Genomic DNA, 27,960 nt, shown 5'->3' with positions numbered 1-27,960 from the left:
CCTTTAGTGAACTTCAAATACTGTGTGAAGCAGGGAGATCTGTGAGGAACAGAGTAACCTTTTGGATGCACCTTCCAAAATATCCTTATCAATTTCGCTGTCTTCTAGCAACTGGGTAAGCTAATATGACACTGGGACAGGGTCCAATTGGAACTGGTAAACGTGCAACCCATGGAGTCAGCAGGCACCTGCGGTAACAGTAAACTCAGTTGCCAACCCGTATATCAGGCATGAGTTCTTGCTCGCCGGCCCTCTGTCTTCATCACGCACACTACTCAGTCAGGAAGACTTATGCCACGCGTTCATAATATATTTTAATGCTGGTTGCTGATTTCTATTGCATCGTAAAGCGACTGTTTGAGAGATAAATCGTGTGAAATTGAGCAACCTGGTGGTGTTCCCTTTAAAAGTGAAGCACTTAGACATTTCCTCTCGGTGAGTGAATGCAACTGATTTAATTGTATCGAGATATTTCATGCTTTGGTGCTTTGACAAAGAGTATAGCAGCATCATGTGCGGTGAAGGGCAACTGCGTCTAACAACAGGACAGTGTTTGCAATAATAGCACAGAAGAAGCGCTTTGTTGTATTTGCGCTGCACTTTAAGCAGGAAGCTCAACTGGAGGGTCACTTCTTGCATTACTAAAACCTGTTTATGAAACAGGGGCGAAGCTCCTCCGGAATAAATGTATTCACTGTGTCATTTCTAAACTTCACTCTGAATTTTGATTTTCAATTAACACTCCCAATTTGAAGATAATTTTCTATTTAATATAATTGCAGGAAATAATTTATTGGCTGATTAAGATTGAGGGCCCGGCCTGCCTTAAGAAAACACTCCCTCACAACCATGCCTTTAGGCAGACTCCCTGCGCTGGCCACATTAAGTCTATTTTTACAGCTGTACAGTTATATTTAATTGGGGTTAGGCATATTGTTCATTGGGGCAGCTTAGAGCTGAAATTATGCTTAATGGGCTAGGCTTACTTTTTTCGGGTTTATGTCCAAATGACTTTACTTGACAGAATAATTCAGGCCCTTTGCCAAAGGAAAAGTCTGCTATAACACAAACCTCTCTGCACATGGCCCCGCCTCACATCATTACAAAGCGTGCTTTGGTCAGGCTTCAGAGTCCCAGTCTGAATTAATGAATATGTTCAGTGTTCAAGATCTCTCCATAGGAGCCTCCAAGTGCACACGGTATAAGGTGATCAGGAAAGAGTACAAGTGATATTTGCATAATCGCAGTGTGTCTGTGATTGAGTCAAAAACTGAATTACCCATCTTGAATCCAGTAGTTAACCAATAAGCGCCTTATCTCCTTTCTTCCCCCTTTGAAGGACTGTATAAATTATTGGCATTCATTGCTAATACTGTTAGGCACTTTGACTATTTTTGGTGGCTGCCATATACCTGCCCTTCATCCGCAAAGGGCCAGACGTTCAGACCCCTTATGTTTTGCGAATGGATTACCAGCTCATCTTGGAAGTTGTCTATTTTTGAAATGTTTTTAAACTGGATTATGGTACCTAAACATTGATACATTTGATACCTCTTTGCAGTTTGAAAGGGCTGCCTATACCACAGCACTTCCAAATTGTGAATCTGTAAAAGTTGCAAAATGGGACAATAAAAACCTACTTTGTGGTTACAAATTCATCTATTTTGAAAATCATTGTGTTTGCAAGTATAAAATTGGTTAGCACATCAAGCCCCAAGTGCTCATATCACCAGTGGTGGCGCACCAGCATAATCAAAATACTGTACAAAATCAGAAAGTTTTGCTTGATCTGAAATCCATTGTTTGAAAGCTACTGCCTATTCACGTAGCCATCATTTAGAGTGTTCACTGAACTCCACAGTGCTTCATAAACGTCTCAGTGAGCTGCACCTGAAAGCTGAAGTGTGTGCCAGTCCTTGGCTCCTGAGCATTACGTCTCATAGACATCCTTCAATATAACGTTGTATAAAGCATTTAGCAGATATTTCCAGTAGTACTAAGATAGACAAATCATAGAAACAAAAAGACAGGATTAAAAAAATGCTGCTGGACATTGCTGCTTAAGTAAAATGTAGTTGAAAAGGTAGCATAGATTATCTATAACTTCAGGGCAGATAAACTAGATTGCTGTAGAGTAACTATACAACTGACTATATAAAAACGTAACATTGTATGTGTGATTTATCTTATGTAGACATGTAGGAGAATTTCACAGTGGACTATTGAGCTGAAGCACCCACTGTGTCCGCTGGGATCCAGTTCCTCAGCTCACAATGTCAAACTTTCTTTTTTCAAATGAAGGCCTAGATTGTTCTAGCCTGGATTATCATTCTCTCCCTGTGTATTATGATTACCAGTGGTTATAGCCTTAGAACCTGCCGTAGCGGGCTCTACCGGCTATTAAAGGCCCGCTCCCCGCGTTAAATGCCCGAGCCGAAGGAGAGGGCATTTAACAAGGGAGAGGGACTTTAATAGCCGGTAGAGCCCGCTACGGCGGGTTCTAAGGCTATTAGAACATTCTGCCACTCAGGGCAGAATGTTCTATTAAAAAAAAAAATGTTCACGGAGCCCGAGGGGATTAAAATCCCCTCGGGCTCCGTGAGGCTTTGTTCACAGCTGTTGCTGTGAACAAAGCGAACATTGGAATGTTGGCGCTGCGGGCTTTTACCGGCCAGTAAAAGCCCGCAGCAGTCCATTGTTTTCAATGGAGCCCCCAGCATTCCAATGTTCTAATATCACTTAAAACATTCAGGATGCTATGATGCCTAGAGAATGTCCCTGGGACCCCGGGTAAACTTTTGTTGGAGCTTGTGCTTGTGGGTATGTAGATGATGAAGGATGACAGTTCAATCTGCCTTCAGTACTGACCCTTTAGCAAAAATAATACAAACATTTATATTTTACATTTAGAAATCCATGTTGAATATCAAATATCTATAACCCAGAAAGGGCAGTACATGGGCATGGGTCGTGCAGGGGTCCCCCTTTGGTCCCCTGCACTTGTTCTCTGCCAGTCTTTTCATGGCCGTCATTTGCCATGAAAAGCCTGGCGGAGAACAAGGTTGTAATCAGCAGTGGAGCGCTGACGTCTGCACTGCCCTGGCGGATCACAACCAAGACCGCAGTCATCCCATTGGGATCAGAGATCCTGGCAGAGATGACGGTCCCCTTGCGGTCAGACTGCCAAGGTCTTAATGTGGAGGTCTGACCACCACAGCCATGGCGGTCCGACTGCCAGCGCGAGTCTGGCCGTCTTGACTGCCAGCCTCGGAATCAGGCTCTTAATGTTATTTATACTTCACTGAACTCGACTTTTCAAAAACAGAATTTCTTAAGATTTCTTCCTCCCCTTTCCACTAATCTGTCTAGGGATCAACAGCATTTTTCCTTCCTGTGGCTCATAAATTAAATCTTTAAGTCTCCTGTGTTTGTTCTCCATCGATACTCAACTTCAGACTTGACATTAGCAAAGTCAGTATTTTCAACTACCTGGATGATGATTGCGTAGAAGGAGGAAGCCTTCCATTCCCACTTCAGGTCTTGCCAAATTGTTCAATCCCTAGTTATCTCCAAACTCTACTGTGAAAATGCCCTTCTATCCTGTCTCTCTCCTACCTCCTGCCTCCTCCCTACTAAACATCTGCTTAATATCCAGGGACCAAGATGTGTCACTACATCATATCTGCTTTGTTACTCTTCACTGACGCCTTTCCATATCTCAGTTTGCATTGAATGGTCTTCAATAAATCAATCCTGATCAATGTAAAGCAGTAGCATAAAAAAGAACCAGCTGATGAGGATGTTTCCTCTTCTGCAGCACATATTCTGGAAATGTTATATTTTTCAATCTCTGACTTCCTGCACCCTCTCAGGAGCCAATAAGAGGCTGTTGAGGTGCTAGGGGTAAGATAATAACTCTGTGATGTCCTGGGGACAGGGACTAAAGGGTGTGCAACTACACTGCTCCTGGCATTTCGTTGAATACACGCCCTTGGAAGTACACTGAAGACATACGAAACTCCACTCTGGAATAAACATAGTTATTACCTCAAAGTTCCCACAAAATACCACAGATTCAGAACAGATCAGAAGGCCACACTGCTGAGGAAATAATTTAATCAAAACGTTTGTTTGTGGCCTTCACCCTTGCTTTCCATTGAATATTCCAACTTGCCTGGCCTGGCCCTCACCCACTTTCCACCACTGAGGAGGCTGCTCTGCTTCTATTTACCACGTATTCAGAGCAGGTTGAAAATTAAAGTGCATTTTTCTCTGGTAAGTGGATTTGGACCAGTAAATCCACATGTTGATTTAGACCTGTTAAATCCAGGTCCACTTGTAATCCCCAATTCTCAGGACAAATGCACGAATATCCGGATTTATGTGCGGGGTACCACTGTAGTGTATGTTTCACTATACTTGGTGTACGCATAATGTATGATTGTGTGCATATTTTTACCACGTAGTGTGCATTTGTCACTATACTTCTATCATAAACTGTAATTTTGTAAGTATAGTTTTGTTATATAGTGTATTTTGGCCCAACTAGCATTTGTTGCTACAGGCCCTATTGTGAGGCAATGTCTTTGTGATAGTTTTCTTGCTGTGCCCATGCAAAGCGCTTTTTTTAAAAAATAAAACAATAATGCTGTATGGATTAATGCCAGTGGTTAAAATCCTCCAGCAGAGATCCCAGAGCATGAGGTTTCCTATCCAGTGGAATCATTTTTCTAACAATTCACCGATTGGGAGTAACCTTTGCATGCCAGGTGTTGGAATGTGCCCTGATCGAGTACTTCTGGGGTTTTATTTTTTATTTTTCATAATATTTGCATCGAGCAGGGTGCTTTTTGCAGTAGGTATGATGTAAATATGCGTAGTTAGATTATTTGATCCGTATTAATTTTTTTCACCCCATGATACTAAATCTCAGTCGCTTCATTAATTGTGAGAAATGCAGAATTAGTTGTCAAATCCTATGCGAATATAGGATGCTGAACAGAAAGTACTGGTTGAATCGGAATTAACTGTTATTTTTTTTCTTTGCACCTGAAATTTCTTTCACTGTAATATTCATGAAAGCATGTGACAGATTTGTAAATTTAACTGTTAGTCTCAGATTTCCAGACTCTTTAATCAGTATTTATTTGTCTGTAAAAACAGTACTTTCAAGCTAATGATTTGCTAATTTGAAAATGCCAGTGTCGCTTTCTATGTTAACTGATTTGTGCATTTTGTAAAAATGGAATGAAATCAATTAATGTTGGAGAACAGTCACAATTGAGATCTTACTCTAGAAGTTCGGTTCAGCAGGTTCAATGAAGGTGCTTTCTGGTTTATAGGCAGGGACACACAGGCCTTTTAATCCACAGGGCATTCCTCCTGTGGGCTGGGGCCCTTGGAGTCAGGGTGTGAAAGCCGGGCTGTTGCCCTTGCGTCTGTCGCTTTCCCCAGGTACCCGTGGTTAACTGCAGCAGGCACAGGATGGCTTCTAGAGCAGCTCAGGGCTGCCCATTTTTGCGTTGAGGTGAGCTGGAACATTTAGGGCAGGTTATTAAAGGCAGAGGGCCACTGCTAACACCTCTGCTACTTTTTCATCTTCTCCAGGTATCCACAGCAAACACAGAGGGTGCTTAGGAGAAAAATGAGAAGAGAGGAAGAAATTAAAAAGGCGAGAGAAAGAGATGAGAGGGGAGGAAAGGAGCGGGGCTGGTTTGAGCATTTTTGCCGTGGCTGCTTTTGGCTCTCAGTCGGGCCCTGAGTATAGGATGCACTTTTTGGTTGGTCTGTGTTTTCTGAACCTTGATTACATTTGTATTTTGCCTTGACTACATAGCAGTGGCTAACTATCATAGTATTTGCATTGTGTGCAAATGGGTTAGCTTTATGTATGCGTTGTGTTTTGTGTGTGTGTTTAGATATGTTGTTCTGTGTGGGCATGCATTGCATGTACACGTGTTTTTTTCGGGATGTTTTATGTCTGCCTATTTCATTTTTGTGTTCTTGTTTACCTTGAACACTGTGCTAAGTGTCTGTGTTCGTATGCCATACATGCATATTGGTATGTGAGTGCTGCTCTATTATATTTTCTCTTTACATGTCCATGATTACATGCACTGTCTCCGTATGTAATTGTTGATGTGAGTAATGGGAATGCATGGGCTGGGTATTTGAGAATCTAATTTTGTGGGGCCTGCATCTGTGCAAATTACCTAATTTTATGCATTCTTATTTGCATAGCTGAACCCAAGGCACACACATGTGTGTGTGTCTACATGTCTGTTGTAGTTTACAGGTATATGCCACTATGTGTACATTTTGGGTGTTTTTCCATTCAGTATGTACATATTTAAGTCGCTCTGCAAAAGTGTGATTGCCTGTGCAGTGGTGGTATTTTTCCCCTGGGCTTTGTGAGTTCCACGTGTGATTTTGTGTATGTGAATATGTGTGTGCTTGCATAGTGCTTGGAGAGTTAAAGTCCACTCAATATTTGAGAGTTTATCCTGGTCTATGTTTGCTTGTGCAGGTGCATTACATGGGCGGGCTTGCCTATGGAACCTAAAGTTGTTGCCTTTTAGCTTAAAACTTACATTTGTGCCAAGTGCATGCCTGTTTCTTTTTATATTAATTTTCATGCATTTAGTTACACGTGTTAACATCAGGTGCACAGCAGCGTGCACCGGTGCAACTAGTTTATTCATCTGTATTTGTACATGCTCTAGTTTATGGCCATAGCAGTTCACCCCTAGTTCAGATGTTTGCTCATTTGCGTACGCCAGGTTCATGTGCGCTTGGTTTTCACACATTCTTGTTTTTGTTTAACATGTTGATGGATCTGTGTCTAGCTGTGACGCTGTTAGGTTCTTATACCTTTTTATTAATTACTTCGCAGTGGAACCAAAGTTAGTATTCAGCTGAAAAATAGAAACGACAGTTTGCTAGGATGCATCTTAAATTGCAGTTTGCAATACTTACAATAGGCATGTTGCAGACAGGAAGGTCAGCTTACTTTTATTAGTTTTCATGGCTGTGTTGGTGCCAGTGTTTTTAACCGCTCTTCCAACCGTTATCAATAGAGGCCCGACACAAATATGTGCCAGGTGATAAACATATACCCAAGATCACACAAATTGTTGGAGGAATACTTGAACTTACATGCCCTGCTCCAAACTCCAGCCTCTATGGTGTGTGCTTCTGAGCACGTGAGTTGCTGTTTGACCTACCGATCATTACTCACAGTGGAACTAAAAAGGCTTAAGGTTGGCACTGAGTTTAGAAGAAAAAAAACCTTTTTAAGCAGGTCCTAATTTGAAGTTGTGTGCCTGGGAACCGAAGTACATAGCTGGTGCCCGGGTAGGTTATTTTGCTTAAGTGTTGGTGCAACACTGAATCGTTGGCTCTGAAGTATTCACGTGTCTCTGGCATGGAGTCTTCCCTTGGAAGTGCTGAGCTGCCTGCTGGCAGGGGCCAGCACAAAGAGGTGCTTGCTGGCAGACACTGGCACACAGTGCCAGCACGCACTGCTACAAACACACCAGAGCTGAGGCTGGTGGGAACTATTAAGATTGACTTGGGTTTATTTAAAAACAGCTCTGCGCTGGTATGAGACCTTAACGTTGGCTGATTTTTTTAATGTTAACATGAATTTAAAATGGTGCATAGCATGTGGAGTGACGTAAAAATAATGACAACATAACTACTGACTTGCTGTTTGTATGGTGCTTCACATCCCAGCTATTCACATTTTTCTTTAAAAATGATATTCAGGGAGTCATTTTGTCATGCATACAAAGAAGAAGGACACGATTAAGAGCTATGCAAGCCTAAGTGTGCATGGGGCACCATCAGGGAATGGCTACTACAAACAGCGCAGGCTGTCCATGTGCTGGTAGTGGCCCCGGGTTAGAGAATGCCAGGGTTGGGGTGAGAGTTGTGCAAACTGTTGGCGGTAAGTAGCACTTTAGAAAAAAATTCAGCCAAAATAAATTAGAAAGTCCATGTCAAGTATGGCATGGTCTTTGCTCTTGGCTCGTAACTGGTAGAAACATGTCTATCATTCTGGCTGGAGGTTGGATTGTTTAATTTCTGAAGAACTGTGATAACTGGTCTGGCCAACAAAACATGTCCTGTCCTTCCAAATGCGCCCAGGGTTGCTGTTGGGGATATGACTCGAGCTCTGACTTCCAAGTGCCCACATAACTGGGTCATATGTGGGCTACTAAGTCATCTTAACTGAGGAGTCTTGTGGTAAATTGTACGGTGTGTTCTAGTCATGACTCAAATTAAAGCTGCCGTCATACTAATTATTGTCTATAATGTAGTTGTTGATATTGATATGCCTTGCTAAAAACAACTTTCCTTGTTTGCAGAAGAATGTCTTCCAAGCAAGCCCCCTCTCCATTTGCCTGTACAACTGATGGGGAGGACACAATGACCCAGGACCTGGTAGCACGAGACAACGAGGAAGGCAATGACCAGCACATGTCCGCGCACTTGCACCCTATAATGCACAACAAACCTCACTCCGAGGAGCTACCTACCCTCGTCACCACCATCCAATCTGACGTTGACTGGGACAGTATGATTTCCACCCAGCATAGAATGGTGAGCCAAGCAGCCAGTGTGAAAAGACCCTCATTGTTAATGTCTGTGGAAATGTTCTCTGGGGCATTACTGCAAAGCAACTACTGTGAATGTGGTCTAATGATAGTCAACTCATTCGCAGCTAGCATCCAAGAAGCATGCAGTTTCATGGGCTCCTCTCTGAGACGTCCTCACAGTCATACTGGAAGGAGGAACGAGACAAAGCATACTTTAAATAAACATTGGGTAAAGAGTACCACAAGTGAATAAAGCCCTTTTGTTTGAGTGACCAACGACTGTCTTTCAGGGTGGGATAGAGGAATGGAAAATAAATCTGTGATACGTGTTTCCTAGAAAGATAGAAGAGGGAGAGGAAGAAAGAAAGAAGAACAGGAGAAAAAATTAAGAGAGATGGAAGGACAACTAAAAATGGGGTGAAAGGAAAAGTGAACAAATAAAGACAGAAAGGAAGAGAAAATAAAAGAAAAAGAAGGAAAGATGAGGAAAGGAGCTAGAGAAAAAGGGTGAAAATGAAGTAGACAAAGAAATTAGACAAAAATATGTACCTTTTTAGAAACTCGACATCAAGCGATTGGGCCATACGTGACTTTTGTCATACTGTCTTATATACACATAAGGATTCTGACAGCTAAGGCTAGTATGTGAGAGATGGTAATCTTATTTCCAAAGTCGTACATCATCACAGTTGACGGGAGAACACAGATCAGGTCAGTCCAACTTGATCCTCTAACTTATGCCTATGTCCCTGAGGGCCTGGAATACAGAGTCTTGAGTGAGTGAGATGTATCTCCTTTGCATGACAGTAGCCCAATCTTCCCTGTACTGCCTCATTGTCTACATTAGTCAAAATGAAATTGAACCAAATTAGGGCCTGTCCTGTTTGGTGGTGCTGTGGCCTGGTTGGAATTGGTGCTTGGCCAGTGCATGTGCCCTAGTAGAGAGCCCACTGTTGCTTCGTCGTTCGTATCCAGGCTGCTTTGGGGCTTTTGACAGGAACACACCACAGCTATGCAATTCTTGGATACTGACACCACCACTCATAGCTTGGCAGCAACCTAAACAACTGCCCTGAAGATTTAGATCTCTCTAGGAGTTTTGATTAAAATCATTATGATTCTTTCAATGTATGATTAAAAAAACTATATTTAACTTCTAGAAGGCCTTTTTCAGAACGGATGTGCGCATAAGACCTACATAGCAGCAATCGCCTTCCATTACTGTAGGAACACGTACTTAACAACACTTGTACACAGAGATCTTCTGAGCAATAGGACAGTCTTAATAGTCAGTTCTAGCGTTCATTCCACAGAAGTGAGCATGTAGTGAGAATACTCTTTCAGAAATGTTATAGAACGTTTACTGTAATAGAGAATTCTTGGTTGTACAGATCTTCTATAACCTCAAGGCAATAGGTGAACATCCATGGTCCATTCAGCCCCTTTGAAACTCTACAGAATGAAAGCAATCGAGTACCTAGTGCAATGCTCTCTGCATAGACGTATTGAAGTAACAATCCCATCGTCAGCGTGCACTGTATTGTAAACAAATCCACAGTTACCCCTGACAAAATACGTGCTATTTATTTAATAATTTAGGGCCAGATGTAGCAAAGGGTTTTACCCATTCTATGTCTATGGGAAAATGTGTTTGTACATATGGCCCTTATTTACAAGGCACACTTTCGCCAGTAGCTATAGAATCATTAGGTAATGGTAGGTAGAAAGAGACAATGGATAGAAAAAAACTGCAAAATGACCAGAGGCTCAAAAGGACATAAAAATTAACACAATATAAATGGTTTGAGGACTTTCCTGACACAACAGTGTTAGGAAATTAGACACAAGTCCAGAGGAAGCCCATTTCAAAGGCGAGGACCTAGCATTCAAAAGGGCATTCCTCTGTCTAATTTTGTTAAAGCAGGGTACCTGAAGAATTGCTAAGCTATTGGGTACCTATGTGAATTAAGTGTTAGATTTTACACTTTCCACTTTAAGTAAGTGGATTCAGACCTCACCTCAGGCTGCTTGAAGGCTATTGGTGATATAGTACTACTAAGCACTCTACCACAGATTTTATAGAAAACAAGGATTCCACATCAAAAGCAGCTTAAAGCAATAAGGAACAAACCAAACGCAAGGGAACTCTCTAAGGGATGAGCCAACAGTGATAGAGGAACATGCCTGCTGGTGAGAAGTCTAGCAAGGAAGAGCAAATCTGTTGTTAAAACAAGACTCATGTCTCAAGCACACTATACTGAACAAAAGGTATCTTTTTATAGAACATATCCATCACATATAGGAGACAAACCAACATAAAACTTGTAAAGGAGAGGTGAAGCAAGAAACATTCATTGCCTGTCATGTATTTTCGAAACAACCGCTTTCAAATGATAGAAAATTACACAGCTTGTTTGTGTCCAACTAAAATCTTGACTGCATAGATCAGCAAAAGTGCTTCTCTCAGGTATAGACAGCAGCGTACTCCATTATGGATTATGATTCAGCTGCTCACACTGTCTCGAGGGAGATACCAGGCAGATATCTGGAGGTCAAATCCATGTTCTTCCCATTCACTCTTCAACAGTTAGTAGCATCATATGTGATTCTGCACTTCTAGGTTTCTTTGTCATCTAGTATGAGGAATATGCCCAATCTTTTCCATCCTTGATTACTTCCTAGTTCAGACTAGTTACATTTTCAGAATGGTTATTTCTCTTCAAGGGAAACATCAGTGATAGTCATCTACTCTGAACTGAGGACCACTCCTTGTTTCCAACACAAAAGACTTTCAGCAGTCACTGGCTACAATGTACAGTCTGTGAAAAGCCCATCTAGATTGTCGTGCAACAATTCCGCTAGAGACAGTCAAATTATACTTTTTCAAATCCAAGAACCTATGAAAATAGCTAGTGAAAGACTGCCATAAAGCCTGGCTTTTTCTCTTCAGACTGTAACGGCTAGCATCTCATAAATGGGTAAAAGCATTTTTGTGGTCGCAAGGCTCCAATTCAGAGTTTGCGACCGCAAAAATGCCTTTTGTATTGAACACAACCATTTGTAATTCAGGTACAGGTTACCGAATCTCAGAATGGATCCAGAAAGTAGAAATTAGAGTTAAAAAAATAAAGATATATATGGATGTGGATCCTCCGTGGATCTAACTAACCCCTTGCTGATATCAGATTGGCTATCATCACTTCAACCAGGAAGTGTTGGCAGCCATCTTCAGCCGAGTCCCAGAAACAAAAGTAAAAAAAAAAGAAAAGGGGCCAGGGTTGGGACACCTGCAGATTTTTTCAACATTAAATAAAATGGGCGGTTTCCTGCCCTTTTCTTTTACTGAAGCCCCGGGGTGGTGCAGGTCCCGCAGGCATGCCAAAAATGAGGAGGAGGTGGATGGTACCCCCATTAACTCGGGACACCACCTGCCTGGGGAAAAATGCTTTTGTTAATGTAGGGGGCAAAGGTAGTAGTGAAAGTGGTGGGGCAGGTGGCCCTCCCTGCAGCCCCAGAGACCACCACCTACCCGGGGCAAATATTTAGTTGTGTGTGTGGGGCTGCACAGGTCCCTCTCAGCCAGAGGACCACCACCTCGCCAGGGCAAAGATTTAATTGTATGCGGGTTCTCCTGTATGTGCAGTTCTCCTGTAGTCCTGGGAACCACCACCCCCCTGGGGCTAAAATAAACAATGGGGGGTCCATTTTGGACCCCCGGGGACCACCACCTCCCTGAGGCAATACACATTGGACGGAGGCCAAGGAGTCAATGATGGCCCTGGGGACCGCCATCTCCCAGGGTCAGCTCCTATAATGTCCTGGGGTGCCGACCCCTGGGACATAGCTGTTTGCTTTTGCTTGGTTGGAGCTGACAGCTCCCACCAAGCAAAAGGAAATAAAGTCTGCTTTCTGACAGCGGGAGCTGGCAGGAAGCGGAGTTTTCATCTGTTTCCCTGCATGCAAATATCCGTTCAGAGAAACAGATGAAAACCGTGCTCCCACAAGCAGGGAGCTGCTATTAAAAGCAGCTCCCTGCTTGTGGGAGCAATGCTGGCTCCTGAAGGATGTGGGGAGCTGACTAGGAACGCAGGGCCTTGAGGCTCACCCGCAGTCCTGCTACCCTCTATCTCTCTTTCATCCCATAATGGGATGGAAAAAAGAGAGAGAGAGCATTATTGCAGTGGTCTTTCCATACAATGACTTCAAAGAGACAGACTAGCAAGATGTTTGGTAAGAATGTTATAGTTATGTTTTGATGTACTGCAGACCATGGTCACTTCTGGCATAATGGTAAAGCTCTTGGACTGTCACTCAATAGACTGAAGGTTCAAATAATTGCATCTCATGGCAGTGTGTCTGTTTATTTTCCTGTGTTTTGACTGTTAAACATTCCTAGTGAGGTAACACTGAAGCTTCTTTCCACTCAGAATCTTTTCGTGCAATGTCATAGCTATGTCTGGATGTCTAAATCGAAGGTTCAGGTGGGTGTGAAACATATAGTAATATTATTAATAATATATGGAGTTCAATAAATGGAAGACTCATAAAACAATGTTCCCTGGTGAATATGATTGTTTAAAGGCTCATTGCAATAGGGAATACTGTAAAACTAACTAGCTTGTTCAAGCCTACAATATAGCAAAACAAAGTACTCTTGTATTACTCAGAGGATTGTTCATGCTGCAATCTACTCCCTTCAAAGTATCTGACAGGAAAAGGCAGGTTGGCCTTGTCAAGCCTTAGATTTTCCTCTTGCAGGCAAAGCTGTCTATCTGCCCTAGCAATTAAAGCATTTGTATCTCTTTGCTAAGATGATTTGGGATTTCAAAAACTGCAGAAGGTCCCATAATACTACAAAGAAAAGGCTTCCAAGTATTACTGAGGTCTGACTATCTTCTAGTACACTTTGCTGCTAATTGTGGACCTTCTCAATTCATTATGGCCTATTGAGAACTACATAACATTGCCTTGTGTTTCCAGACACATGGATTGCTGTTACTCTGTACTGAATACAGAAAATAGCACTGTAGTGAGACATGGATTCAGGGATTCAAATGCAGAGGATGAAGATAGATATAGTTGTCAATTTTGGTCTGGCCAACTAAGTCAATATAAAATGGGTTCTTCTGCAAATCAAAGCTCAGTCTACGTAAGCACATGGTTTTCCATGGCCTCTGGCCTTTTAAAAGGTCTCTTAACACATGGTCATCAATTCGTCAAAGTTCCAAGAGGAGTGGAAGTGATACCATGCATCCTATAAGCCCCAGTGATATCACAATGTTGGCTAGTATTCTAATCTTTTGCCCATGAAGACTTTCCTATTTTCTGCCAAGCAGTATGAAAGACCTCAAAGAGGTGAAATTACAAAAATCAAACAGGCTCTTAGAGCTCATGTTACTTTCTTTCCCTTTTTACCGTCATGACTGGTGGTAGTAACGGCAGTAAGAAGGGTAGCAAAGACCAAGCCACTGATTTATTTTGCTCCATTAGCAATGCCTAATTGATGTCCATGTCTTAACTTAGTTGCAGCAACTTTCTCTCAAAATGCATTGGAATTTTGCTGTGGCTTCTGTGTATATTAAAGGTGAAAACAAGATAAGGAATTTATCAAATGACTTCAGACTTTTTAAGAGACACAAGTACATGATTAAAATACCAAGTGCTTGGTAAGCATGGTATAAGTAGAAGTAAATCTGTAGAAACGTGAGCATGTTAAGGGAGGAAAAGGACATCTGTGCATCAAGAAAAAGATCTATCAGCACATTAGTGGGGAAAGTACAGGCATAAATAAACAAGGGCATTGTGATCATATTAGGAGTGGAAGTTACAAGTGTAAAACAAAATGTAATTTACAAGCATGTTAATGCTATCCAGCACATGAGACAAAATATATATTACTTGAGAAATAAAACAACAGGCTTATGAGAATTTTATGAGTAGAAAGCGCAGGCATTAATGGTTGGGGTAGGTATACGTAATTATAGTATCCATATTTTAAGCATGCAGCAGATAAAGAGATAGAAAAAATAAAGTGAGCGAGTATATATGCATATATATATATATATATATATATATATATATATATATATATATATATATATATATTCACTTAAAAAACAAAGGTTACAGGGACGTTATAGTTATTTCAAGTAACTATAACTTGTGCCCTAAGGTAACTATAACTTGCGCCTTCGCCATGCAGAGCTAATTACTCCACATATTATATCATTGATAACATCTTCTATGCCATCTTTGATATTATCATTGCAACATTTGCAACAAAATTATTGATGAGAAAACTGTAGTTATAGTTACCTTAGAGTGTGAGTTATAGTGAGTGTGAGTTATAGTTACTTGAAATAAATCTAACTATAAATTCTGAATATATATGGCTTGGTTTTGTATGAGTAAATTCGGAACCTAACTATAACATGCCTGTAACGTTTTGTTTTTTCATATATATATATATATATAGACATGTGTGCAAAACAAGGGCACTGTGATCATGTTAAGAGTGGAAGTTACAAGAGTAAAAGAAAATATAGCTGATGAGCATGTTAGTACTATCCAGAACATGAGATTACAAGTATATTACTTATAAACAATAGTATCTACATATAAGCATGCAGCATATACATAGATCCATCAAATATTAGGTGAGAGAGCATATATATATATATGTATATATATATATATATATATATATATATATATATTAGTTGTTAACATGATTTTTTGATACATACATTTACATTGTTTAAATTTTGTTTCATATTTTTTAAAATATTATTTTCATTATATTATTATTTTAAACTTTCATTTCGAAATTAAATTAAATATAATACTATACGTAGTAAATCTAATATACTTTCCTGTTTTGGGCAATGTTGTGCTCCACAATATTTTTGTATCATTGTTTGTGTATTTAAACACACGATTTAGGTTCCCAATATTTATTCACAATATTTGCGTATGTCATATAAACCCTCTGCTGATATGTTGGCCTCGCAGACTGGTCGCCATATTATAAATCACCCTCACAGTCTGTATGTTGTCCATGGGGGTTAGAGAACATGGACCTAAAGCTATAGAAATGTTAAGTAGACAACTGTCTTCCGATTCATTATCTGCACCCTCCGTCGGATTTGTTAGTGTCTCGGTATAAAGCACAACTTGCCAACTCTGTGCTTTCAAGCTACGTTCTAGCTTATCATTGTAAAAAATGTATTGGCTGCACATGTTGATACACTCGCACTCCCTTATCTTAGCAATAATTGCATTTCTCAAGGGACTCTTTGTATTTAGCATGTCTACAAACCAACATACTTTGTTAAAACTCCCACCCTGTAGTTTTTCCCATCAGTGATCTTATAGGGTGTAATAAACGGATTTAAGTAATGGAAAAGCACCGCTGCCAATGAACACCCCAACTTGGATGCCATTTCCGTCGATGGATCCCATAATTTGTAACAGGTGGGTAGCCAGACCTGTCTAGCTTACAGAGCAATTATCATATCAGCAGCCACACTTTAATACAATCAGAACAATGGCATGGATGTGGGCCAGTCCTCTGGTATCAGTGAGCACGGAAGGCCAACCTATCGCTTCCAGTTTCCCTCCATGGCTCTGAAGCACAGGAAACAATATCACGGCCTCTGCAGCTACAATGAAGAGTCCTTTGATTTCCTTCTAGCTGATATGGAGGGCAAGGACAAAGCAAACATAAATCTAAGCAAACTCTGAATAAAATGATTGCAGAACATGACCCAGCTGACACTCAGTCTGACTGAAAATACTTCACCACTAATTGCTGCACAGCTGGAACATTAAAGATGAACGTGACCATTTTTTTGTTTCCTTGGATGGTTGCCACACAAATCACTGGTTCAGTAGGGGCACGTGGGTTGATTTTGCCTGCTGTGCCTCTCTTTCTGATGTTAATGACCAGGCAAGAGATGTGATTCTCGTCTCCATTCTATTGAATGTCATAGCCAACCATCCCATATATTAATACTAACAAAACTGATCTATTCTCTTTTTCAGTTCATACCGTTTCTTTCACGTTGAGGCACATTCAAGCCCCAGCAAAGACGTTCTGCCATCCACATTAGAAGACACCCATTTAAGAACACCATAGTCCTTTTACAATTTTTGTAGTGTTGTTTCAGATTCCATACACAGGTCCATCAGCTGTCCTCTCTACAGCTGAAATGGTACCAGAAATGCGAACATTAGACAACTAATGGCTTATAGCTGTCAGCACAATCAGCGTCAGGAATCCACCAACTTTGACTGTGATCACCTTCGGGATTTCCAATGTGATTTTAGGTCTTGGTTACAGAAGTTTTATCCCCATATTATTTTTCTTGAAGTTTGGCTTGCTATACTTTGTCATCACATCTTATTATCAAACCATTGTAAGCATTAAGAGTGGACTGTTAATGGAAGTGAGTGTCTGTTGTTATCAAATGATGCATTTGACACTCTCATTCAATAAACTCAAAATTTAGGGCCTCTTTATGGGTTAAACTCACGGGGAGGATGCCACCGCCATGACGGTGACTTCCCAGCCCGAGCGTATTACAATGTTCCTGCCGGGCTGACCAGCGGGAACACTGTAATATGTGTTCTCGCTGTGTCCATTGGGAACAGTGCTAGAATATTGGCCTCAGTTCCTCAAAGGGAGCCACGGCCAATATACTAGCACTCTATAACCCTTGCAATCTGCACTTTCCGCAATGCGGACAGAGAACATTCTGAGTGTGCTGGGTAGGGGAGCCCTGCACTGCCCATGCCATGGGCATAGGCATGGGGAGTACAGGGCCCCCCCCTATAGCCCACTTCACACTCTTACTGCCAGCCTTTCCATGGAGGTGCAAATGCCATAGAAAGGCTGGCGGTAAGCGGGGTTGTAATCAGCCAGGCGGTGCTGAGTTCAGCGCCACTCTGGCTGGTTACAACCATGATCACCGTCACCACATTGGGACTGATGTTCCTGGTGGGGACGGCAGTCTTTAGGTGGGCCTGCCCACCAATGTTGTAATTTGTGGTTGGACTGCCTGCAGTCCGATGGTCCAAACGCCACCGTGAGGCTGGCAATGCTAAGACTGCCAGCCTCATAATGAGGCCGTCTGTGTGGATTTCCCCTTATTGCACCAGGGTACATGGCTGGATGAATTAATTTGTGTGTTCTTGTGGCGGATTGATTACACTTTTTGTGTCTTATGGTGCTAATGAGCAGACAAGCAATAAGATTCTAGCTCCCATCCTCATTCTATGGAATATCATTGACAACCACAGCCACAGGAGCTGTGTCACTAACGTGGTAGCGGTGCTGGCAATAGGTGAACACTTGCGGAGGACTCCCATTGCTCATGCATATTGATTACATGTTTGCCACTCAAGCAGCGCTTAATTTGAGCCAGTGGTTGCAGGTGGCTTCTGTGCAAAATCTTGGGGCCCAACTTTGATTATTTTACTAATTAAATACTGCTAGATGTTTTCTCACTGAAATAGAAACTTTTTGTAAACAATACTGTTTAGAAGTAGAACAAATGTTTCACAGAAGTTCCATAAAAAACACTTGATTAACTGGTGCTCTCTGATCACAAAGGGATTTAGGGTGACCTGGCCATAGTTAAGTGTTTGCAACGAACAAATAGCAGCTGCTTACAGTTTGCTATCTGGTAATCGCGAAGACCCATGTACAAATGTGTGTTTTATACATTTGTGAGTCCTAGTGGATCACAAATAGACCTATTTTATGAATGTTAATGAGGTAGGTCTCGGTTTGCGACCTAGTGGCAATCGCAAGAATCACAGGGATGGTGGCCTGCTCCGGTCAGCAGACCACCATGTCTGTGATTGCTTTTCAGTAAAGCAATCTTTTTTTTTAAATGCAGCCCACTTTTTATAAAGGAAAACAGGATGTCAAAAAGAAAAATTAAAAGTTATCAGCCTAACTCACGCCCCTGCCATGCACACTTTTTTCCTCAAAAATGTTACTGCAAATATTACATTGATATTATCAATGATGTTATCAAAGATATTATGAGTGCCGTACTTTGTGGGGTAATTAGCAGTGCATGGTGAGGGTACGAGTTATAGTTACATTAGGATGAGTTATAGTTACTTGATATTACTCTAACTATATCAGGAGAATTTCTATGGTTTTGTATGTTTAAAATGTGAGTCTAACTATAACATCCCTCAACCTTTAGTTTATTTTTCCAGTGAATTTCTATGTTTTTTTTCAATTCTATTTCCTAACTATAACGTCCCTCTAACCTTTGTTTTTTTCAGTGAATTTCTATGTTTTTTTAAAATGGTTAGTAATTTTCATTACTATACATTAATTCAACCACCACCACTCACGGCCTTTGCCTGTGTGTGGTGGCTGTTCGCCACAGGCCCTGGCCTATGGCCAGGACCTGAGGCTAACACTCTATAAGCACCCAACCTTGCACCCTGCACAGCCTTTGCTTGTGTGCAAAAGGAATTGTCCGCAAAGCCTGGCCTGCAGCCAGTCACTGCTGCCAACCCCCCTAAATACCCAACCCTACTTTGCACACGGCCCTTTGGATGTCTGTGATGGTAGTTGGCTGCAGCCTATCTCTCTGGGTGTGAGAATAGGTGTATGTGTGTGTATCTAGGGTTGAGAGTCTCTGTCTGGGTGTGAGAGTGCGTGCATCAGTTTCTCTGTAGGGTGCATCACTGTCTGCACGGGTCTGTGAGTGGGTGCGTGAGGGTTTCAGTGGGTCTGTGAGTGGGGTCTGTGAGGGACTGAGTGGGGCTGTGAGTGGGTGCACTAGGGTCCACATGAGTCTGTGAGTGGGTGTGTAAGTGTCTGACGGGTATGTGCGTGGGTGTGTAAGGATCCTGAGTGAGTGTGTGACTGGAAGAAAGATTCAAAAAAAGAAATTGAGAGAGAGAGAGAAGGAGAGTGAGAGCAATAGAGATTTATTTAGTCTTTGATAAATGATACACTTAGAATGAGATATTCCTGGACAAACTGTAAAGAAAAATGTTTTTGTCAATTGAAAAGAGTGAGAGCACCTTTCATTATGAATCTTAAATTTTTAAATTAAAAAAATTCAAGTAGAGAAATTACCACGGACACACCTGGACTAGAACCTTCAACTCTCTGCCTGAGGTTCTGAGGCTTTAACTATTAGGGCAATGTTTTTATTTTTATTTGGTGCCTTTTTCGGGCTATCTGGGACCGCAGGGGTAGCCTCAGGCCTCCCACATGGTCCCTGCTGAATTAAAAAAAAAAAACATTTCATGACCTTTATGGGCTCTCAGGAACCACGGAGGGAGGCTCAAAGCTTCCCAGCCAGCTCCCGCCTCCTGTGTGAGTCATCATTTCTCCAGCAAGCAAGGAACTGCTCTTAATAGCAGCTGTCAGAGCTAAAGCCAAGCCACAACAAACAGCTTTGTCCTGGGGATGGGAACCCCGGGACATAGCAGAAGCAGGCCCTGGGGGGGTGGAGGTCCCTAGGGCCATCAATGGCTCCTCAGGGAGGCCTACAAACAATGTCCAAGGAGTTGGTGGTCCCCGGGGCTGCGGAGGAGGTGCTGGGTGCCCCCCTGTTTTAATTGTTTAAAGTCCCAGGGGAAGGTGGTCCCTGGGTCTGCGAGGGGTGGTGCACACCTCCCCTGGACACACTTTAAATAAAACTTCAGTGAGGTGGTGGTGCCAGGGACTGCAGGGGTGGGGGCGCGTGTCCCTTCCTGCATTAATGTTGCATAGAGCACCGGGGAGGTGGTGGTCCCCGGGCTGTGGGGGAGGCCAGCGGGCCTCATCCACACAATTTAAATATAGCCTGGGGGCTGACAGGACGTGCAGCCCCAGGATTAATGTTACTTAAAGCCCTGGGGAAGTGACATACCCCAGGCTGTGAGGGAGGCCAGTGGGCCTCCCCCGCACAAATAAAACATATAGCCCCATGGAGCTGGTGGTCCCCAGAGCTACAGGGGGACTGGGCAGCCCCCCATTGCAAATAAACAATCCCCCTGGGACTTGACTCACCCAGGGGTTTAAAAAAGGCAAAGTGTGGGAGCCCGTACTTCGTTTTTATTTTTTTATTTACGATGGATCCGCAGATCTGCCTCAACTACCTCGGTAAATTAAAAAAATATATGCTTTTTAGCCCTGGTTGGTGGGGTCCTATAGCCGAGCTCAGTGGGATTTTTGTCCTGGACTCAGCTGAAGGCTACAAATACTTCCTCGTAGAAGTGTTGACAGCAAATTAGATCTCAGCATGAGATTGGGAGGTGTCGCGAATCCTTTGCATCCCTATATATACAAATTGGATTTTCTTTAATTTATCAAAAACTATTGAATGGATTTATACCAAATAACAAAAAGGGCTCTTTCTGCACCAAGAGCTACCTTTCTGCTAAATCTAGTGTAATTCCGTCCAATGGTTTTGGTGCTATCGCTGTTCAATTTGTCCTATAGGAATTAATATTGAAATGCTCTAAATTTCACACTCCCTTTATCTCAGCCCCTGCTTGATGGATCACCCTGAAACGTTCCAGACAGCAGCTCGCATGACTGTCTATTTTCTGGGAAAATTTCCATCTATATATATATATATATATATATATATATATATATATATACACACACACACACACACACACAGTGAGAGAGAGAGAGAAGACAGAGAAAGAGATCGAACATGTTGAAATTGAATAGTATTCTGTAATGTTTGCACATACCACTATATTCCTGTTGTACAGTGCCTGAACACTGTCTCAAGCTGAGGCAGATGTGTCAACATACTAACCGGATCTCTTAAGAGTTTATCTGTTTTCTTCTTGACGAAGCAGGAATCAGGTTTGCATGCTGATTAACGCACTCCAGTCATTATGGCTTGATTATGTGGGCTGCATATTGAGCACCTGCCAAAAGATAAAACCCAGCCCTGCTCCATCTGTGCCAGGCCTCTTTGCAGTTTCTCTTACATCTCACAAGTTTTTAGTGGGTAGTGCGTCAGTACCTGCGCAGCCAAGAACATGTGAAGTCTAGGCGTTTAGATTCCCCGTGCCTGCCCCCCGACCACTACATTCTGAAGCAGGAAGGATCAGGTGACTTGGACGTGACTGTAACCTGAAACGTGTAATGTACAACTGGCATTCACTTACCGCTTACAACATTCCCGCATATTTGGAAGGATTATGTGTTCTAGGATCCAGCCAGTGCTCTTCTTTTCTAAACTGGTGGTTTCAGTGGTGCCTTGGAGAGTCATAAAATGGTTCATGTTCGGTGTTATACCAGTGAGAGGACTTTGGTAAGCTCTTCACGCTAACCAGCATCATCAGGTCTCAAGAGATCTGAGCATGCAGGGCAAACACAATGTCATTCGGCACATTCGCGTAAGACAGCTTTGTTATGTGAGAGTTGATTGTAAGCAAAGGCATCATATTTGCTTTTTTCAGCTCTACCTCTGCAAATCGTATTTCTCACCCTCACCTCCCTACTTAAGGTTCGTTTAATACCACCCTCCTCTTTATGTGTATTAATTTATTGTACACCAGACGTTAACCTTGTATTTATTTACAGTTGTATTTTGCCTTAATATTTCAATCATTCCTAGCTTAGACCTCTCAGTGATTTATGCCTTAAATATACATTTTTTTTATGAAAAGGGCTGTGACACTATTAGGTTTCTTACGTGTCATACAAAACATAGTAAGTTAAAAATAAAAGTCTTATCACTGGAAAGCGAGATTCTGTCCAAAAATAAAAGTCTTATCACTGGAAAGTGAGATTTTGTCTAGACCCTGTTTTCAGAACATGAGAGGGGGAACTTAATATTCTCCGGTTAAGAGGTACAATTTCTTTTGAAACAGCAGGCAACCAGGAAATACTCACTTCCTACCCTTCCTATTCCTATTGTCCATTGGCTGAGTCCCTTGCTCCAATCAAACGATCTCATGTGATCGGTTGAGTCAAGCCATTTACATTCTAATTCTGTTCGATTTTTTTACCTTTCACTTTAGTAGATACATTATCTTGTATGCACTGTAAATGAAGCAAAACACAATTTATTGTATTCATAATTTTCATTTCACAAAATGTAGCTGAATTAGCTTTTTTCTTTGGGGCATACATCTGTCATAATGAGGTTGTGAAGTTGCTCTTTGGCCAGCATCAGTGAGTATGAATTATCTGTGCTGTTAACCCTCAGCGGAGCAACTCATTAACACCCTCAGCAACTCACCACCCCCAACACAACAGATGCCAACACCTCAACTCACAACCTCCACAAATGTATCACTGACTGCGCTGATGCCCTAGCTCCTCTCTACATGACCACAGGGAAACACTCCTCCAAGAAAGCCAGTTGGTTCACCCCCACACTCCAGGAATCAAAGCTTTCATGCAGGAGGCTGGAGAAGAAGTGGAGGAACAGCAAATCTCCAGAAGACCTTGCAACCTTCAAATCCATCACAAGATCCCACCACGGCCTCATCAGATCCACCAGGAAATTCGCCCTGCTGGACCGCATCAACTCCACCACACACAACACTAAAGAACTCTTCAAAGTCATCAAAGAATTCACCAAACCACAAGCCGATACCACTGACATTCCTTCATATCAGGAAGTCTGTGACAGACTGGCCACCTTCGTCCATTGGAAGATCAAAGACATCTATGACAGTTTGGGACCCCAAGACTCTCCAAACTCACCAACAACACCCTTGCAAGGATCCTCCAAACCATTACTACTCTTGCAGGCCTGGACCTCCCTCTCGACGAACAAGACCAGCTCCATCATGAGCAACATCCACTCTGGAGTCCTGGCCACCCCCCGCCCCCGCTACATCTTCAACAAGCCCAGCTACTCGATCATACCTAAACTCTGCAAGACCATCAACTGCTCTCTAGAGTCAGCAACCTACCCCAAAGACTGGAAGCACACTGAGATCCTCCCACTTCTGAGGAAACCCACAGCCGACCCAACTGACCTCAAGAACAACCGCCGCACATCGCTGCTGCCCTTCCCAGCTGAGGTCGCTGAGAAAGCCATCAACACTCAGCTACGCCAACAGATTGAGGACAACAACATCCTGGACATCTCCCAATCAGGATTCAGAACTAACCACAGCACCGAAACCGCCCTACTTGCCACCACAGATGACATCTGCTCCCTCCTCTACCTCAGACAAACAGCAGCCCTCATTCTACTTAATCTTTCAGCCACCTTCCATACAGTGTCTCTTCGCACACTATGCACCAGACTCCATGGAGCAGGCATTCGCGGTAAAGCCCTTCGATGGATACACTCCTTCCGGACATACTGAACACAGAAAGTCAGGCTCCTGCCACACCTGTCAGAACCTACTGACATCAGCTGTGGAGTACCCCAAGGTTCATCACTGAACCCCACGCTGTTCAACATCTACATGATCCTACTCGCCCCCATCGTCAGGACTGAATATTGTCTCCTATGCTGATGTCACCCAGCTGATCATATCCCTGACCGAGAACCCCTCAACAGCCAAGAAGAAATTCACAGACAGGATGGAGACAGTCACCACCTGGATGAGGAAGAGCTGCCTTAAGCTAAACTCTGACAAAATCAAGATCCTCATCCTGGGACCCTCCTCATCAGCCTGGGATGACTCCTGGTGGCCCTCAACACTCAGCAGGCTCCTCTCCCCTACAAACCATGCACAAAACCTCGGCGTCATCCTCACCATGACCAGACAGGTCATCTCCGTCACCTCCACCTGCTATCACACCCTCCGACTCCTACAGAAGATCTTCAAATGGATAACCGTGACACACGCCCTAATCATGAGCAGACTTGACTACGGCAATGGCCTCTATGCCAGAACCTCCAAGAAGAAACTGAACAAGCTGCCACAAATTCAAAACGCTGCAGTCAGAATCATCTTAAACATCCCCTACTGAGAACACATCACAGAACACTTAAAAAACCTCCACTGGCTCACCGTCGAGAAGAGGACCAACTTCAAACTCCTCATACATACCTGCAGAGCCCTCCACTATAGCGGACCCAGCTACTTCAACCACCGCATCACCTGGTACCCCCCTTCCAGACCTCTCCACTCATCCCAGCAGTCGCTCGCAAATGTACCCCGCATAAAGAAGTCCTCGGCTGGAGGAAGATCTTTCTTATACCTGACAACAAAAGGTTTGAACACCTTACCTCCTCACCTCAGACAGTCGCCATTGGTGCCTTAGTTCAGGAAGGACCTCAAGACCTGGCTGTTCAACTGATCTCTGAGGACACACCCCTCAATGCCTTGAGTCCCTGTGGGTGAATAGTGTGCTCTAAAAATATATGATTGATTGATTGATTTCACAGGGAGTTGGAAGGAAAATTCGACCATTCATGAAATCATGTAAATAGCAAGCTTTCATTTCAGGATTAAATATTTTAACGATGAAGGACAGAATTAAGTGAAATGCAACATGAGATACCTACATTTACACAGTTGTGAGTGGTGGGGGGGGACTATAAGGAACAGTCTTAGAAGCGCACCATTACGAGATCTAGCTTCTGGTCATGATAAGCCTATCGCTCCAGAGTTTAAAAAAATAACAGAGGAGCTGCTAACTCCGGGAGGACAAAGTAGCTGGATTTACAGGTGGAACTCTGAAGAAACCCTGAGAAATACGTAATTACTGAGGGAAATGCTATATCCCTCAGTAATTCCTAATCTCCTCTTCGTATCACCCATCGATTTTGACTGCTTTCAGCAGCTTTAGCACCTGGCTAAAATCTGCAAGTTGGTGGATTTTCCTTGTAATTCCCGATTGAGCTGGTACCTTTGTTAGTGGCCTCATATTTAATTCTGGGATCCTTGTAATCAGCGCCTTGCATATTAATGCTGGGAGGGCTCAGCCTGGTGTTTTAGACACTGTGACATGAGCCAGCACTTTCCCGGCCCAGATTCCACAAACATGCCATTTCACGTCTTTTTGGAATGAATTGTCATCTTGGAATGAATTGTCTTCAAGTGTCGTGCAAAATCCAAGGATTACTACCTGTTTTTTTCAAACTCATCTGTATGTAAATAGTCACTTCAAAATCTGGCATTCTTACTCTTTTAAATTGTATCAAGAAAGAAAATCTGTAACTTCCATCCAAATTTGAAGAGAGAGAAAAAAGAGACTGAAAAAAGTCAGTTTTAAACGTTAACGCACAAAAAAATGGCACATCCATTCTCAACATCAATCGGCACTCATGAGAAAATAATGGCAGTTTGTAGTAAAACCAAGGTAGAGATGCAGGAAAAAAGGAAGCTACAACCTGCAGATAGGCCAATTAATGGGATCTGCTTGAGACTTCCTTCATGTAATAAAGACTTCTACACCTATTCTGTAGCTCTTTAGATTAGAACTCTTGGCCCTATTCAAGAAGTAAAAAGTAAAAAGAGGAGCAGAGATTCTGGAAAGTGAAGAACTCAACATAGAGCAGATGGAGCATCCTATGGAAATGCACATTTTGTTTCCTCTGATGGAAGCATATTTTCCCAGCGTAAAAAGCTCTTCCACTATGCTGCAATTCTGGCACTGACTCATTCATGGGGCTGAAACACACATGGTGTGGCATGGAGTCACAGACACAATGATGGTAAATATGCACATGAGCACTAGATCAGGAAGTCATAAACAGGGACTTTGGGACAGGAAAATGTGAATGCAGACAAGAGGATGGAAGGACAGAGACATAGACACTAGTCCAGGGAGACTTGGACTCAGGAGCAGGATTTTGTGAATACCTGGACAGAGACACAGAAAAATGATACATAGAGACAATGAGGCACGTAGACTTAATGACTGAAACAAGAGAGACCCATGAACCCAGTCACTGCCGCATTGAGACATTGACCCAGGTGCAAGGAGAAATGAGCCTCAGACAGATATCTAGACCCCTTCCAGTCCTATCCCTCACATGCACACTCATAGGGGCATATAGGCACACAGAAAACAGTGCATTGGAATCCAGAGAAAAAGCTCACAGGTGATGGGGTGAGAAGACACAGAGGCTGAGACAGGCATGGATTCTGAGACAGGGAAGTATGTATAAATGGACAGGGACACATACATGTGGAGAATGGGACAAACACTACACCGAAAACCACTGTGGACATCCACATAAATGTTAAAGAAGGTTATGAGACTTGGAGCCCCAGAAGCAGCTACCAATCTTGCGACTGGACAAACCATCAAAAGGCAGATGTTCTATATTCAGTGGAAAGTGGCTTAAAGGTGGCTGAAAGGACATTTCCCTTTACAATCATTGGCTTTATCCTCCTTTTTCTGTGAAAATGATATTGTCTTACTGTTATCACTGTCTCCTTTCTTTTCTTCTCTGGTCATTTTATTCTCCCACTCACTTCATTGCCTTTCCTCCCTTCCAAGCTCAAAATTTTACCCTATTAGCAACTTAACCTCTTTAGTCCCTCTCTCGATAAGTTATCTCCTCATTTCTTTCATTGTCTCTTATTTTGTGACATTTTACTCTCTCATTCAATTAATTGTCTTTTAGCTTTCTGTATGGTGGGCTGACCACAAGCCAGAAGTGGTATCGCTTGGTAGAATACTGCTATGCTTGATCACATCTGGCCCAGTGTTCATGCTCCTGAGATAACTGATAGTGAGAACACTCTCTGCTCTGTCACTCTCCGTACCCCTTGACCTTACCCACAACCCGCATAATCCCCCATCTGCTTTACCTCTAGCTCAGAGTAAATGCTTAATGGAAGTAAAAACTTTTCAGGAATTGAGAATAACAATTGCAGGCAAAAACCCAGAGGATCCATCTGGTTATTCCCCATTCTGGGACAAAAAAATCTTGTTTGCAATTTGCAGGAGAGCAATTCCTGACTGCGGGTGGTAATTCTGAACTCAATACTTTTCGCATCACCGCACTGTGTGACTTATAATCAGGCGTTTGGTGTTTTATCCGCTTCCGAACAATATTATCTATTTTCCGTTTCTCTTGTAACATTTTACTACCTTATTCTCTTCATTATCTCTTCTCTCTTTTTATATTGTCTCCTTTGACTCCTTCCCTTGTCTCACTTTCCTTTTTACTCCCTCTCCAATTCATCACCACTCCAACAGTGGCTAATTTCTGAAGTTGGTATGTTATCACTTTATTCACTATTGTGTTACATGTTAAACGTGCACCAATGGCTCTGTGTTTAAGACCATGCTACACAAAACCACGTTATTATATTTCTTTCAATTCATTGACTTGCCTCGCTTTCTGTTTCAGCATCCCATTTTCTCACTTGCTTCATTGTGTCATTTCTTCCTCTCTTAACAATGTGTGTCCTCCTACTGATTTAAGTGACTCTTCTCTCAACA

The 27,960-nt window shown here is 42.5% G+C and overlaps 1 protein-coding gene across 15 annotated transcripts in view; it reads left to right on the top strand.

The window, feature by feature from the left end:
* The window catches only part of SOX6 (SRY-box transcription factor 6), a 777,007-nt gene that overhangs the window by 280,434 nt on the left and 468,613 nt on the right, over window positions 1-27,960 (top strand). For all 15 annotated transcript variants that reach the window (XM_069223720.1, XM_069223708.1, XM_069223713.1 and 12 more), the window contains exon 4: window positions 8,370-8,604. In XM_069223720.1, the coding sequence (XP_069079821.1) occupies window positions 8,370-8,604 (235 nt within the window). The remainder of the gene's footprint in view (window positions 1-8,369; window positions 8,605-27,960) is intronic.

Source organism: Pleurodeles waltl, chromosome 3_1 (assembly GCF_031143425.1).
Source record: "Pleurodeles waltl isolate 20211129_DDA chromosome 3_1, aPleWal1.hap1.20221129, whole genome shotgun sequence".
NCBI lineage: Eukaryota > Metazoa > Chordata > Amphibia > Caudata > Salamandridae > Pleurodeles > Pleurodeles waltl.
This window is presented reverse-complemented; position numbering and strand designations above follow the sequence as displayed.